This window comes from Trachinotus anak, unplaced genomic scaffold (assembly GCF_046630095.1).
Source record: "Trachinotus anak isolate AG129_WGS33_773 ecotype Australia unplaced genomic scaffold, CSIRO_AGI_Tana_v1 ptg000015l, whole genome shotgun sequence".
Classification (NCBI taxonomy): Eukaryota; Metazoa; Chordata; class Actinopteri; order Carangiformes; family Carangidae; genus Trachinotus; species Trachinotus anak.
In genome coordinates, this window is record NW_027273866.1 from 8,989,252 (window position 1) to 9,006,287 (window position 17,036).

At 38.3% G+C, this 17,036-nt stretch overlaps 1 protein-coding gene across 1 annotated transcript; it reads left to right on the top strand.

The window, feature by feature from the left end:
* Nucleotides 1-8,095: 8,095 nt before the first annotated feature.
* LOC139632633 (TLE family member 5-like) lies at nt 8,096-16,924 on the top strand. Its single transcript, XM_071497687.1, has 7 exons — nt 8,096-8,526; nt 10,655-10,752; nt 11,034-11,097; nt 11,534-11,578; nt 11,677-11,739; nt 11,838-11,912; nt 12,883-16,924. Exons 1-7 carry the CDS (start codon nt 8,500-8,502, stop codon nt 13,120-13,122), a joined length of 612 nt encoding a protein of 203 aa, XP_071353788.1. The 5' UTR covers nt 8,096-8,499; the 3' UTR covers nt 13,123-16,924.
* Nucleotides 16,925-17,036: the final 112 nt, after the last annotated feature.

A 17,036-nucleotide genomic window follows, 5' to 3' on the forward strand; every position in this document is an offset into this window, starting at 1 on the left:
GTTTCCTAGCTTCCAGGCAGCTGCTGGTTTCTGTTAACGGCAGTAATGTTGGAAAGTAACTTGCAGAGCATTGAAACGTGATTGTGAAAGACATTCAGGCTCCTCTAATTTCACACTTGCATTATTGTGTGGTAGCTGCAGTGTCCAGTGCTATTTCAAATCTCCTTTGTTGGTGCTTTCAAGGAACCTCTGACATCAGAGTTTTAATAATCGGCTGCCAAAGTCAAAGTAAGAAGACAATGTAATGTGTAAGGTGAAGCATATTGGGTGTTTAAATTACTTTTTTTTTTTTTTTTTTTTTTTTAATTTCTCAGAAGAACATGAACGCACCAAGTACCAGTTCAGCTAAGCAGGGATGCACCAATCCAACTCTCCTGATATCTCCACTCAGAGTACCAGTGCAATACCAGTACTTTTTTTCCCCCAAATTTAAAATGTGTATACCTCACCCTGTGGAGCTTTATTGGAATCATTTTATTGTTACATAACATGCTGTGGCATTAAAAACCGAGTCAGAGCCATGTCAGAACTGATTAAGGAAACACTAAGTTTTATAGTGACACTTACAAAGTATTTATGTGGATCGATAATGTCTGGCCAATACCTGATTGCAAAATAAGGTTAATATAGGCACCAATAAACAGTACAGAAAAACGAAGAGGACTGAATGCTCACTCTAACAGTTCACCTATCTCAAACCAGTCTCATGTCAGAAATGGATGAAACCAATCAAAAGCTGCTGAAAAGATACCCAATCATTCTAGAAACTAAAGATTCAGAAACTGGTAGGTGGTAATGTAAAGTTTGAACACTAAGTGAATGGGGTTAAAACATATTTTGAAAATGCCAGTGTGGTCCTTAACTGCCATTTTGTCTGCTGAAAAATAACACTAACCTTGTACAGAGGAAGCAGACAGCCAACCGTTGAAACAGCTGTCATAAAGAGGGTCTGGATGCCAGTATTTGAGTGGAATGATTATACCAGTATGAATACCCAAGTATTTATCAGTAGCTGTGTTAAGATTTACTGTGTGTTGAGTGCAGCTCACTTTCATAGTGATGAACCAATGTTGTATTTTTAAACTTGACACTACAACTCTGGCACATGGTGAAGGGCTGACTGGCTTTTAGTGTGGGTTTGGTAGTTTGTTAGCAGCCTATTGGCGCAGTGTGTTTTTGACACATTTTATCTCAACATATATGAGCTGGAAAGAGGGAAGGCAGTCTGTGTGACACTTCAATCTCCTTCTCCTTCTTTTATTCTTGTCCGCTTTGAGCATTAACCAGTGAAAAGACTGACTGGGTTTTTCACTACGACACTCTTATTTATTGCCTTTCATTGCCTTGAATAATGACGGATGGTGTTGCTGGCCCGTTATGGTTTCGGAGAACATGCTCTTGTGACCTTTCAGTGGCCGGGGCTGTGTGATGTCCCTTCCTGTGGGCCTGTTGGAATGAGTGGAATCAAACTTATCTTTCAGACATCAGTATGGAGTCAGTGCATATTCAAAAACGTAAACTTGTTCCCTTTTTTTGTTTTTTTTTGGTTGTTTTTCATTTTTTTCTGTGTATAAGAAGACATTACCAGAACACTATTATTTAGGACCACTTGATTTATTTTTTTTCCTCACTCCAATGAAACCTGAAGGTCAGTTGTGTAGTGGTGTATAAAATGCTGTTGTTTTTTTTTTCCTCTTTATTTTGTATGTAAACCAAATGTAAATTATGTATTATACTGAGTGTGCCAACCCCACTCTATCTAGAGCCAGGCTCTCTCTAAGTGCCAACGCTGTGGTCATCATCAAAAGGACCACCACCTGAGATGGTCCCCCTTTTTAAATGAAACAAACCAGAGACTAAAAGGATAGATGATTAAGTACACACAAAGACTTTATTCTGTATTTAAGATTGAAGATTTAAAAGATAATCTGCTGTTTTTTAAGAAACTGTAATTATAATTGCATGTGCTGTTTATTTTGTGTTGGAAGTGAGGGCTTGTATGTTTTCATTGAAGCAGAGCCCTTAATGAAGGGGGTTCAATCAGTTGGTTATTATCGATTATTGATTTACATAACTCTTGCCATATTTTTTTATGTGTTTCATGTATTTGTTTCAACCACTGTTGCCTGATCCTCATTCAAACATGAACATGACTTATGATCATTGCCGCCTTCTAAGAGAGAAACATAATGACAAGGTATCTGTTTTAAATTGAAATAAATTTGTTCCTATACTTGCTGATGGTGTGTGCGTTGAGTGGGTTTCATGCTTCTGTATGTTGTAGAAGTCTGAGGTCTGTTAAGATATGATGACAAGCAGTTTTTATGCTCAATACAGAACCACAGGTAGCAAAAGTTCATTATCTTGAGGACTCATCAATCATTGAATCATTGCAAATTTCAGGAACAAATTTTAAGTCTTAAATTGAACCAAACAAAAAACAAACAGAAAAAAAAAAACCTCCTCTCATATGGCTGATTTTTTGTTTGGATAGCGCTAAAATTTACAATTACAAATCCTACACCATATTTTCAGAGATTTTTGTTAATTGCACAAAAAAGTTGACCAAATTGTACACACAATAATTTTGCTTCGTCATTGTGTTTGTGTTGGAAGACCATTAACATACATTAACAACGAGGGGCGTAGTGCTATTTGTTGAAGTACAGGAGTGCATATATGATGCATGCTTTTCTAATTTATTAAGGTTATGTAACTACTATCCCTACAGTGGCAAGTTTACATAACTATAACCGGCCACATGATCAAATATGAATCATTAATAAAGTCATCATGTTGCAACTCATTTAGTTCCAAAAAGAACAGGTTACAGTAATACTGCCATAGAGTAGAATATGTCCATATTGTCTCAATATCTTGTTATCAGTCAAATTATCATATGACAGACTGGAGCCAGTAATGAAGCCATTTTGAATCTGGCTTTGACAAAAAAACGTGGTTTGCTCATAAGCGCAAAGGACTAAAACGTAAATGATGCTAGGATTTTACATTCCAAGTTGTTACCGAAAAAAAATTAACACTAAATTATCGTAGAATTAGCAGTGATCAGTGATGGCAGCAATCGCGATGTCTCATACAATATAACACCAAATGTTTTATCAAAGTTTGACAATGTCAATACAAACAATTGTTTCATATGACCCTGGCAGAGATCAACAGGAAGTAAAAACATCCAAGGCACTTTGAGTCCTGATGATAACAAAAAAAAGGCCTTTAATTTTGTTTCATTTAAATATAATTTTTCATGTACAGATTGTAATTTTTAATACTTTGATTTAGATTTAAACACTGTCTTTTAATTTACTGAATAACCAGAGAGGTTTATCCATGTACAGTCAATGTATAAACATATTCATTCTTCATCTTGTTTTTTTTTTTTTTGGTCATAATCCCTGCGCCATTCAAAAAAATAAAAAAATAAACAAAAGCAATATTCTGTTTTTGTTGTCAAAACTGTTGTTCACACATTTCTCCAGCAGTGTCAATATGTCAAGCAATTCAATTCTCATTTAACAGTGATTACTTTGTCTTGTATTTTGTCATTTCACCATCCCATACATAGTGGCAAAGGATAATATCCTGACATAACTGTATAAAATCTCAGGAGTTTTAAACAGGAAACATAATCTACAGCCTTAAATGTAAAGCTAATGTTTCTGAAACTGGTTTTGCATAATCCTGTATATTGGTTACACTGTCACTGCACAACTCCAATGTAGACTTGCTGACCCTTATCTGGGTTTTACCAGACCCATGTGAGAATTCTGGCAGGTTCAATACTTTACTAATGAAACTTGATTAGTATTTTAGAAAGTAACTCTAACATGCAGATCTCAGTTTATCGGTGTACCATGAATCACACAGCAGATTTAAAGTGTTGCAAATATTGTTAATTTTCTTCTCAAAATTTCTCAACTTTTCTCTTTTCCCCACCCCTATTGAAGATCATCAGGAAGCTGCTAAACACAATGCAACAAGGCATTTCCCCTGTTGTTACACATATAAAATGAAGTCATATACCTTTTTTTTTTTTTAACAAATCCCTGGTGTGTGGTCAAACATTGTTTAAACCCATTATACGGGGGGATCTCAAAGTGTTGATACTTAGTCAGTGTGCCCTCATGTGAGGATTCTCTTGATTTCTGGCTTTAGGACAGAGTGGTGCATGTTACTAAATATAGACTACAACTGTCCTTGGGCCCAGGAATAACATTAGTGACATTTAAGCCTTTTATTTTGTCAAAATTGCTTTCAAATGAACGAACTGTATGATTATAATCGATTACTAAGTTGAACTTCAGCCACAGCTGCTGTTGCTCTTTTACCTTCACTTACAGCTGCAGTTTATAAACTTTTAACTTTCCTTCTCCAGCAGCTGAAGTTTATGGATTTTATTTCACTTGCAGCTGATGTTTTTTCTGGACTCTAACTTCTTGTTTGCTGGTTTACTCTGTGTGTCCATGAAAATGTGTAAACGTGTCATTTAATAAAATAAAAATAGTAATTTCTCTATGTAACCTTATTCTATTCTGCGTCTAAGGGAAGGGTTAGCATGGTGAAATTAAACGCTCTGGCCCACCATCAGAACTGTCAGACACCAGTCAGACTTAAGCTGAATCCCTCGGCCCCAGTATTTACCAGAGTAATATGAAAAACAACAGTATAGAATAATTAAAATGGGGGACAAACAAACACGGACATGGCTCGTACCTGTAACAATTTTGGAAGTGAACAGGAAATGGGGCGTGCAGGGAAGAACCAGAGCAAAGGAAAGCCATCTGCATTTATAGGCGGTCCACATACGGGAACTGGGCAGAAATCCCGCCATCATAACTTTACATACAGATGACAAAAACCATGATGGCAGTGAACTGAAACTGCCTAAGTCTGTGTACAGTCCACGATCAGTGAGTAAAAATATCTCCTCCTCCTCCTCTTCATCAGCATCATCATTTGAGTTTATTTTATCAGCAGAGTGGTTCAAGAAATGGTTTACGGTTCTTGATGCTTAATATAATAGTATGACCGCTACTGGACAGAGTGTAAAACAGGCAAATACAAATGTTTGTATACTGCAAATTAAATATGCGGGAAACCATGATTGTGTTTTATATTCTTAGGGTACCTTAGTAATTGCTGTAAAAGCAAGTAAAATGTGAAACTGAGAAGGGGTGTGAGAGTTAGCTAAAATATGACAAGTCTTTTTTAGGTAGAATGCAATCCAAGATCTTAACATGATTATCCAATTTCCACTCTGATTTTATTATGAAAATCATGACCCGAAGTTGTAATTCGTACCCCTTCAGCGGCGTCTGTCGGACACTGAGAAATTTAGTGCAAAGTTCTGCTGCCAAAGCAGACGTCTTTAAAGACTATTAAATGTCACCTTTGGTGGTTGTGCTTTAACACTTTTTAGGTAAAAAATAAATGTTTCTCAATATTGTATTGTGAAGAGCTGCTTAAAATGTCCTTGTTTGCCCTGCAGTGTGAAGTCATTTTATTCAATACAATAACCTTTAGCCTGTGTGTTAAATGCCAGACTCCAAACAGGCCAGAATCATATCTCATGGTCCCCCACAAACGCCCAGGAATGGTAAGTCATGGGCATGCCCACACTCCTAATAAATCTGCATGAGAATTTTTTCAAAGAGTGTTTTAGATACATAAACAAATGACATTTTAGTGTTTTGGTTTTTTTTACTAGATACTACGCGCTTTTGTTAACATGTGCAAATGCAGAGCAGAAAACTGTGTGTAAAACTCGGCGCGAAAGTTGTAGATTATCAACTCTGTGCCGTCGTCCATCTTGAAACTCTACTGCATGTTTCAGGATCTACAGTGGAGATGAAGGCGCCAGAACCACCTGCCCTTTGATTGGACGCCTCTCTGGGATTTAACTGTCATTGTTTAGTCAGATTCAGGTGTAAAAGCAAGCTCAAACTCCTACTTGTAACTTCCTTGTCACACACTGTGACACACAAAAAACACAAACACAAAAACTCTAACTGTTGTTAGCTGTAGCTACTACTAAATGTCACCTTTGATGGTTGTGCTTGAACCAGAAAATGTATAATGGTCAAATTTCATACTTTTGCAATTACAGTGTATGCTAAATGATGTTGAAATGGATGATTGATAAATACTATGTTCTTTAGTTCTTACAGCACTTATAAAACATTTCATAGTCTAAAGAAGAGCTGCTTAAAATGTCTTTGTTTGCCCGCCAATGGAAAGTCATAGTATTTAATACAATTCCCATTGTGTTTTCAGAGAGGTTGCAGAATCCAACTCAAGCCATGACCACACCTTATGTTCCTCAAATGGTAAGTCATGCACATGAATACACCCCATACTGGTATAGGCTCAAATTAGTGCTCGAATGATTTTGAGCTTGTAAAGTAATGTTTACTCATCATTCCAAAGTTTTATAGTTGTAAATCAAACTTTGCAAACCTGTAAAAACTGCATGAGAAATTCAGTTTCTTCATGTGAAAAATTGTGCTGGTTTCAAAATGATTGGTCTTTAATAAAAAAAAGTGAGGTTAAACAAAGAGACTGTTAAAGAAAAAATGGTTTTGTCAACATCCATGTACTGATGCAGAGTGGAAGCTGAAACTGTCTGTACACAGACATCTCCAAAGCCTTTCTCATTTCACTGTGTCCTTGTTTAACCTCACCACTGATCATTTGTTCAGTTTTGATTGAATTTCTTATGCAGATGTATTTTACAGGTTTACAAAGATTGATTTACAACTACGTACTTTGGAATTATTTGTAACAAGTTCAAAAACCATTTTGAGCCTATATAGGGTCAGGGGGGAGTAAGTTGCTATTCTACAGTTTATGCTGTTGAATATCTCCATCATGGATATACAATAGCTTCATTAAACAACACAGGATGGAATCAAAGGAATGTAATGCTATAATGTTGGGCATGTGTTATTTGGCTTTTATTTAACATAGTTTCACTTTCTTACTGGTCATGTGTTGCTCATTAGAAGAAAGCAGTCTGATAAAGCGGATTGGGTCACATGGGGGTTGTAGTTAGTGATAGTTTCTACTGCCATATGTCACAAACATTAGGCTAGCTTAGCTGCCAGGACATGAGATCTTTATTTCCCACTGTTAGACTCCTGTTGGACTTCCTCAGAGGGTAATTTACAACACATCACAGGAGAACTGTATCGTAAACTGAAGTGAAATCCATCATCATGTTGTGGTTGTTTTTACAGTTGTATAGCTATGGTCAGTAAAGTGATACATCAAACAGAGTTGTTAGGGAGTACTTCCTCATTATGTCATTGTATCACAATGAGTTCCTTCACAACAAATCAAACAGGGCAAGTTTCCAAACAAGTATTTTAATCATAATAATGAAGCAACACACACACACACACACACACATATATATATATTAATCACATCAACATTAATAGCCCCAGTATTTAATTGGTTCAGTTATAAGATTCTTATATACGTAATTTCAGTGTTGTAAATTTGTGAAATGAATGGTTTTTAATGTGCAATAAAGTTATAACATGTTTGTATGTCATACAAAATTGTAAATATATTGTTATAACATGACAAACATCTTGTTATAACAAACTTTTCACATTACGTGATACTGACCACTTTTTTTTGTGGCATGGCAGCAATGCACTTCCGTAGAAAGTCAATCAGATCATTACAAAGAATAAAAATAACAACAAAAGAGTCAAAGCAAACACAAAGACACTCAAAACCACTACAAAATGACTACATGATTTCAGTCTGGGTTTCTTTCTCATATGTGGGAAGGGTGGGTGGGAAGGGTGGGTGGGGTGGGGGGGTGGGTCATTACGTTACATGTCTAATAATAATCTGCCAGCTTTGCAGATAGTATACTTTAGTTGTGCAAATTGCCCATTATTACACACAGAAGAATTCAATGAAATGTTTTTGTCCTGGGTCAATGTGGCCCTTGGTGTCGGTACCCTGTGCTGCGGGGCCCCATGCCGTCGCTCTGCGGCCCTGGCTGCGGTGACGGGCGGGTCAGTTCAGCTCTGTGTCACACGGGGCGCCCGCTCCTCCGCTGCTCGGTTTGTGTTCCGGGTGATGCTGCTCTTCTCTTCAAAGCAGAGGAAAGTCGGGGGCTCATGTGTCAACATCCAGGGTTTCCCCCGGGAGGCGTAACGTTAACGTTATTCCAAAAAAAAAAAAAAAAAAAAAACCCCTGACGTTCCTGCGAGGACCCTTTTTTTTTCATTTCTGTTAGCCTGTTCATCCTCGGAGGCCGCGGTGTTTCTGACCTGAAGGACCAGAAGACGATCTTCGGCTCCTGCTGCTTTGACGTTAGCTAACGTTATTGTAAACGATGACAGAGTACAAAGTGCAAATAGCGTCTCCGATCATTTAATAATATCTGGGGACCTGTTAGCTTAGCCAGCTAGCCTGGTAATTCGATTCGAGCAAGGAAATATACTGAAACACACTGCTGACATGATGTTTCCTCAATCTAGGCACTCGGTAAGTTGACTGCTTGAACTTGTCCCAGTTGGAAACTAAGCAACGAAGCAAGCTGAGCTAACGCTAGCTAGCAACCGACAGCTGATAACTAGCACTGCTGGCTCCAGGTAGCTGTCAGCTTGTCTCGCAATGCCAGACCTCTCTGCGTCTCCTCACGACCTTTGTTCCGTTATAATACAGCAGAGGCGTCAGCTTAAGATATTAAAATAAATTTAGTGAGTAGGTTTGTCGCTAACTTGCCCGTATCTGCCTTCAAATGCAGCCCGTCGTTAGCTAGCGTTACTCAGAACAGCTAACCGAAGTTGATGGTTGCATCTGGGAGAGCAAGTTAGTGTGTTATTGTGCTTCGATGATCTCGTTTTCCTCTACTGTCAACAAACCAGATCAAATGTGAGGATACAGAGCACACGAATGAACAACAGCTGCAATTTGAACACATGGTGCAAAGAGACTTAAATATTATTTAATCAAATCCTACAGATCCTGCTACAAATATTGGGTAGACTGTCAGTTAGCATTTGTAATCTCGTAATGAGCGATGTAATGTGTTAATTAAAAACAAAATGAGACAAGTAAATGCTCTTAAAGGCCAAATTAAGTGACTAAATATTAAATTTATGACCAGCAAATGCTAAATTAACCGTAAGGATTCACTGTCAACAGTCAAATGTGAATATATGTTGGTTTTCATAACTGACTATGACAGTGAACTGAATATCTTTGGGTTTTGGACATGTTTGGACTCTTGTATGTCAACTTTCACACTCAGATCAGATGGGAATTTCTTTCTGCTTTCTGACATTCCTTTTGACCAGTGAATTAAGTGAAGTGAATAACCCACAGATTGATCAGTAAGGAATTTCATTGTTGACTCTTCCTATTCTGTTTTGTTCAACAGAACAGCGTCATAATTTCGTCAGCAACAAATGTCAGACAAACTGTATTGAGCACCACACAGACCAGAAAACCACAAATGAGGGAAGTGCCAGAGCAGTGTACACAAAATAACACAGACCGTTAACCGAAGCACCACAACAAACACTTCCCACAGTGCTGTCTCACGGTTAAACAAGGATAAGACATACACGTGAAGTGTTGGTTAAAATGTCCATATACATTCCTGTTGGGAAAAATCCCCCGGAACCACAGGTGATAACTTATTCAGATAACCTATTATGTTTTTCATGACTCAGTTAATTGTAAACTATCTAAAATGTATCTAAACTTTTCCTAAGTCCAAAATCTCAGCAGTTGTTTTGAATTTTTTTCCTGGCTTCGACAACTCATTGACGCCCACAATTTATTCAACAACTTCAGTGAATCGAGTAGTTTCAGAAATGATTTTGTACTGTTAAATCATTGCAAGTAATTAAAGTTTACATTTTGGATGCTCAACTGTGTAACCAAGTGACTCCACCCTCTCTGTTCATTCCCATAATCCCACTGGAAAGCTCTTGCCCTTGTGCCACTTATTTAGAGAGTAATGAGGTTTAGGGCACTGGATAAACCCTGGATTACAGCTTTGGACTGATGGTCTAAGCGTAGTCTATACATAACCAGACTTCTAATGCAGCCACTAAATACCCCTCACATATGTGCAGCATGGGCACACTTTAATCTCGCCTTCTGTAAACACATTTCCTCAGTCAACACACTGTGTGTTCCTAAAAGAGCTGGGGCCAGTTAAAGAGGAGTGATGCATAGCAATTTGTCAAAGACAGATAATAAAGACATAATTGAGTGCTAGGTGATCTCCCTCTCCCGGTTGTAGCATACAAGTCAAACATACTGTCTCCTCCTTGATCTCATTTCACACTCTCGTACTCAGACGCAAGGCTCAGTTAAAGCTTACCTTCATTTTAACTATCCTCTCAAAGTGTTAATCTCAGAGGTCAAACTGTTGTTTCCAAACAAACCCAAAGACACTTTATTTAAAACGCACACTCATCATCAGGTGTCTCAGCAGCTGGAGAAGAGTTATGCCCCTTTTCCTCTTGTTGGACAGTTTATGTTTCAGCAAAGCATGAACTATGGTAGAGCGAGTGCATTTCTCATTTGGATGCAGGGATCTCTGGGAGTGTATTTCAGGCCTCTGTGGGAGTTGCTCATGTTGTGTTGTTTTTACCAGGCGTCCTCTCAGTCCGGTCAACCTCTCAAGTTTACCACTTCTGACTCCTGTGACCGCATCAAGGATGAGTTCCAGTTCCTCCAAGCACAATACCACAGGTAGATACACAGTAACACACACACTTAAAATGAGGAACGTCCCAATATAACGCACATCATCGTTATAGGACGTTACAAAGAAGTAGAGCTGTGTCTGTTCAAACCATCCCAAGATGAGTTTATCATTACAGGTTAACAGTTAAAAAAAAAACAAAAAAATTGTGCACATTTCTCCGTTAATGCTGTTTAGAATCCAGCTGATGAAATTCAGATGAATATTTTCACTCAGATATTTGTGCTCAAGCTGTTCACTAATGCGTCTGTATATTCTCTCTGAACAGTTTGAAGTTGGAGTGTGATAAACTGGCCTCTGAAAAGTCAGAGATGCAACGCCACTATATCATGGTAAGTCTGTTATCGTCCCTTTTTCAGTGCGATATGGCTTGTTATTAGTTGAATCCTGGAATATACCAAGGTACTCTGTATTGTCTTTACCGATGCTGTTTTCAGTTCCTTATTTCCTACATCTTTTCCTGCGTACGCTGTGTTTGGGTGAAAGCACATGTGCATAGCTATCAGTAGCCTTTGGTTTTGTGTATGCCTGTTTAGTTTACTAACACACTTCACTAACCACACTGATTTGGATATTTTATCAACACTGTAAAAATGACGACTCTGTTTGTATTCAACTGAAATGTATGTATTCTCTTCTTTCTATATTGGACATGAATTGTTCATGCATACAGAAAAGCAGTTTGTGAGTGTGTTTATAACAGTTCTGAAGGTTATGCTTCAGTAGTGTATTCTAACTTTTATCTCTTTCTTTCTCTGTTTATTGTAGTACTATGAAATGTCCTATGGGCTGAACATTGAAATGCACAAACAGGTAATTATTTCCCCTAGAATGCATTTTTCTTTTAAGAGCCAAGCTCTTGTAGTTATCTGGTCTAACTGTTTTTTTTTTAATTCATTTTTTCTTTGCAGGCTGAAATAGTGAAGAGACTGAATGGGATTTGTGCTCAGGTCCTGCCTTACCTGTCACAGGAGGTAATGACATCTTCACAGAGATCACTCAGCTTCTTTCTTCTTTTAATCATATAGATATCGAGCTAGTCGTGTGTGACTATGTTGTGTCTTTCTTCCAGCATCAGCAGCAAGTGATGGGCGCCATAGAGAGAGCCAAGCAGGTCACACCACCAGAGATGAACTCTATCATACGGGTGAGTATTCTTTCACTTGCTACTGACTTTGTCTTTGTTAATTATGCCACTTCTTTTGAGTCCATGAAGTAGGAGAAGGAATGTAGTTTTCCTTCTGCTAATTTACACTATTGCAGAAATACAAAATAAAAAATAGAGCCAGTAAGACGTGAAAAGAATAGAGCAGGAATAGAAATAGAAATAGAAAGCCTTTATTGCCATAGTATTGCAAAAAATACAACAAAATTTAAAGTACTACTCCATATAGTGCCATATGAAAAGGCACTAAATAGAGCCAAGAGCCGCTGTTTGTGCCGCCGTACAGGACCACAGCCAGTCATTAATTAGTTGAAAACGTGTAGTTGATATTAGGGCTGGGAACTGTCACTGATTTCCTGAATCGATTCTACCATGTTTTTGACTCTCACGTGAACAGACCTCATTGCACGAGAAGGGTGGTCACACAAGACTAACGGGGTTATAGCTTCACACATCTACGGGAGATATGTAGAAAGGACATATCAAGAGATTGATCTCTGGATTTTATGAATCCGTATCAGATTATTTAAATGATGTTCAGTTTGAATCAGAGAATTGATTTTTTTTTTTTTTTCCTTTTTTAACCCAGCCTAAGCTGATATGCTTGTAAAACATCAAATAAAAACAACTGTAAATAATGTTGGAAATATGTCACCCGATGAATAGCTTCATTTCTGAAACGCTTCCAATGGACATTTGAGCTGCAGTGGAGACGTGACAAACCCCCTGTCAGACCAAACATGCTGAAACAATGTAGAGATGATTGATCCCTTCAAAAGTCTTGATAAAATCATAGGAGTCATCACAAAGCAATCACATGCCACAGTCCATGTTCCATGCTACCCCGACGTCATGTGACATTGGTTTATGTGTAAATATAAATCTCTTATAATCGCTTTTAAGTCTGATAACTTGTGAACTGATTGTATCTTGTCCATCTGTGTGTTTGCAGCAACAGCTCCAGGTGCAACACCTGTCCCAGCTCCAGGGCCTGGCCTTGCCTGTGACCCCGCTGCCCCTGGGCCTCACCCCTCCCACCCTGCCCGCTGTCTCCTCCAGCTCCGGCCTGCTCTCCCTCTCCTCCATCCTGGCCAACTACTCCCACGGTCAAGCCCAGGTGGTGAAGGAGGACAAAGCCCGGGAGGCCGCAGAGAGGGCACCCAGAGGAGAGGATGGAGATAAGTCAGACTAGTGCCGACACAGTGAGGAGGTGCGGAGGGGGAGTATTGGGTGAAGTGTCGAAAAAAAAGGAAGGTGAAACTGTAACTGTAAATGGAGATTGATGTAAGTCTGGCTGCCTGTCTGCTGAGTGTTGATGTAGAAGAGTAACTGCAGGGATGATGACAAGCAGAGAGGATGGAGTTGAAGCTTTTGGATGTGTAGAGAATGAAACTGCTGAGTGGCTGTGAGTGAGAGTTCTTATTATTTAGTGGTAATAGACTCAGTTCAGGCTTCTAGACTTTAAATATATTGCTTTTTTTTTTTTTTTTTAGTGTAAGCCACTGTTGTTGGGCTTAACCAAGATAAATGTTTTCCCATTTGGGGAGAGAGCTAAGGGTGAAAGCTAACAGCAGTCTCCCTTACATGGATCTGCCTCTCACAGGTTTATCTTTCCTACTTCTTGTTGTTATCAGATCTGTATACTATGTTTTTTTTGGGGTTTTTTTTTTTTTAAGTCCCTCTGATTGTTTCTTACTGGCCCCTGTCTGCCAGTCACAGTAAGCAGTTTTAACAACATCTCATTTCCCTGTAGCTCGAATCACCTTTTTTTCCAAAATGATGACTGGAGCTGTTTGGACAGTGATATTGTGCATTTATGTACTTGGAGCCAAATTAAATCTCTAAACCAGATGTTAAATGGGATGTTTTAAAGGGACATTTCACTAGTCAGGTGCATTCAAACCCTTCAAAACCTAAACCACCCGTTTTCATATGACCAACCACTGGATGCATTACCTTAGCTGTGTACCTCAATCCCAAATAAATGGGATTTTATTCCATGAAAAAACCCTATAGTTTGTACAAATGGTAGTATGCCCACCTTTGGGGTTAATTTGTGTTTCATAGGCCTAGCTACTGCTGCTGCTACATGCGCTACATGGCATGGACCATGACTCGTCTTTAGATGACAAGAATTTACGCTCTGAAAAAAAATTGACTTTATTTTGACATGTTGTTTTCGTGAAGTAAAAGACAGGCTATAATTAGTCTATAATTGTCTGTGTGTGCTCGAGTGAATGTGATTTGGAAAGAAGAAAACACTTGCTTAATTTAATTTTTTTTTTTTTTTTTTTTTTAAGCACCTTTTGTATGTTCCTCAGCCCCCCTGCCTCAGCCCTTTCCCCTTGCTGGTCCACTCTTTAACAAACTTGAACAGGGTCTACACTTCAGAACCAGATGGTCACAACCAACAGATGAGTACTGTATTTCTGTAAGTTAGCAGAGCACTTCAGTTAAAACTGAGACTGTATCAAGCACCTGTCTTTTCCAATCTTGTGTGTGACCATGGGGGGTGGGGTGGGGGGGTATTCCTGCTTTCTTTTGTTTTCCCATTGTTTTGATGAAGAATGTCTCCTGGGTGAGTTGCTAAAGCTCTGTAAGCAACAGCAAACATGTGTTCCCTCAGAAAAAAACACACGCATTTTTACAAAGTTATTACAACCAGAATTTGTGCTGGTGACAGGCTGGTTTTTATATTCAGAATATTTTCAAACAAAAGCTGGGTCCCAACTCCATAAAGCATATACTTGCTACTTATCTGGATAATATACTTATCATATAGTTGATGTACAAGACTCGAAATGCAGTTTTGTACTGACAGGACATAATATTAGATGTGTGCAGCGCAGGACAGCCACTGCCAGTTAAACTTATCATCATAGTAAGAGCAACATTTTCTATCTACATGTTTCTTACTTGTATAATTACCACTGTCCACAATTTGTTTCCACTTATTATGAAACTAACAAAATTCAAGTTTTTTGTTTGATGCATATAAAGAATTTCACTGGATGCATGCCTAATAGCCAACAGAGGTTATTGCTGTGAACCTCAGTTTGCTTGTTTCAACTGTGATTTTGCATAATATACATTTGCGGTGTCAAGATGCATATATAAATATTGTGGTAACAGTTTTGACCATATTGCCCAGCCCTATTCGGGTAGAATTTTCTCATTTTCTCAAAGTGTCTGCAGCTTGAGAATCACCAAATTTCAAAAATCAGTCATTAACACCCACTTCACACCTTTATACCTCTACCTCCTCTTTTTTAATCTTTACATAACTATTTTTGACTCTTTTTGTGTGAGCGAATGAGCGCAACACTATGAATTCTTTCCAGGAGAGACTGTCAGGAAATATACGCTGTTATCTCCATATTTTAAATGATTATCGCATCTCAGCCCTTTCTATGATGGCCAGCTTTTTGAGTCATGGTCGGACAACATGTACATACATACATACATACGTTATGTCAGCATAACCCAACAGTTATTCTAAGCAGGTTTTGAGTATGTAGTGTGTTCACGCTGGAAATGTGACAAAATAAAATATACACAAGACAGCTGGTATGCATGTAAAAAACTCCTCAGTTGTGATTGTACTGCTGATGGACACTGATGTCCCATAATGCACTGCACAAAGTAAATGAGGTTTTTGGTTATAGCTGTAAAAAAAACAAACACAAAAAAACAAACAAAAAAAGGAATAAATAAAGTAAAACTAGTTGTTGATGTGGTGAAATAGCTTAAGGAAAACATCAGAAAACCAAAAAATAATTAATGCTGTTTTTGGAGGAACAGAGGAACATTTTGTAGTGTTTAAGTTCAATTTGCAGTGGTTTTCTAAAGTCGCAGTCTAAGTGACATCTGACAAAGCAAGTGTTGTATCCCTTCTTGTCAGTATCAAACTGCTACGTGTACTGATTTCTTGTAAACTGGCTGTAAAAACGCTATACTCTAAGTATGTAGTACAAACTGTATGCAGTTAGCATGTAGTGTGGAATTGGGACACAGAGAAATAGAAATGTTCCTGTTTTTGGCAGAAGAGGGCAGCAGTGCTCTCTCACTGGTCATTGGTACAAAGACGCTCACAAGCCTGACATCCTCTAAGGTCCGGGACAGTCTGTTGTGTTTCACCGCTGTTCTCTTTTTCTCTTCATTTTCTGAGTGTGGGCCAAGCACTGGTACACTGCAGGTGTTCGCTGTTATTCCCCTGTGATGTGAGCGCTTTCCAGAGCTTTGACAACCCACCTTTTAATGTCCGAGCACGTCCGACGTTGTCGCTTAAACCTTTTCTCTCTGTATTTTAATTTGAAAAGCACTTAAGTTGTGGCTCAGTGCTCTTTTGTTTCTTCTTCTTCTTCTTCTTGTCTGTGCTAGTGTTGGGGAGCTGTATTGTTACCCTCCCTGGAGAACTGACTTTACTATATTGAGTGTCAGAACAGATCAGTTTGTCATTTGCACTCTTTATACTGACGTCGGTCTCTGTAGAAAACCTCCTTTGGCAAAACTCAGACATATGAATGGTATGTGTGTTTGATTTTGCTGTGAAGGGCCAATTTGTATACATATGAATATATCAATATACATATTTTTTAAAGCATTTTTGTATGTTTCAAAGCTGCTTTTTAATGTGTGTGTATCATGAAAGACTTAAGTGTTGTATGTGTGCATTATAAGCCTACAGTAAGAGAGGCACAATGTTGTATACCATGTTGTTTTTTCCTGTTTTTTCTCTCCCATTCTCTCAGTAGGCAGTAACACTTAACATTGTTTTCTAGGTTTGTAAATGTTTTATCCTTTTTTTGTGCAAACAAAATCCAGTTTAATGTGTTTATGAACACAGTCTCATTTTAAAAATACCTGGGGCAAAAAAAAAAAAAAAAAAAAAAAAAGTAAACAAGCAACTGTGTACTCTAATGAGAATGAATCAACCTTTTAGCAGTAAGGAAGCTTCTCTGGTGCCTTACAAATAAAAGACGTGATTGAGAGTGGTCATTTGTCTGTGCATGTGGAAAAAAAAACAATCTGAAGGACAAAAAGGCAACATTAAAGGACATCAAAATCTCTTCAGCGCTGGTTTACTGAAGCTTAGAGTCATGAAAT

What these genes read in the sequence shown, in the direction of transcription:
- LOC139632633 (XM_071497687.1), top strand. Translation starts at nt 8,500, where the DNA reads ATGATGTTTCCTCAATCTAGGCACTCG. An exon ending in ACATTGAAATGCACAAACAG is followed by an intron (nt 11,579 to 11,676) that starts GTAATTATTTCC and finishes TTTTCTTTGCAG; the next exon opens with GCTGAAATAGTGAAGAGACT. An exon ending in AGATGAACTCTATCATACGG is followed by an intron (nt 11,913 to 12,882) that starts GTGAGTATTCTT and finishes GTGTGTTTGCAG; the next exon opens with CAACAGCTCCAGGTGCAACA.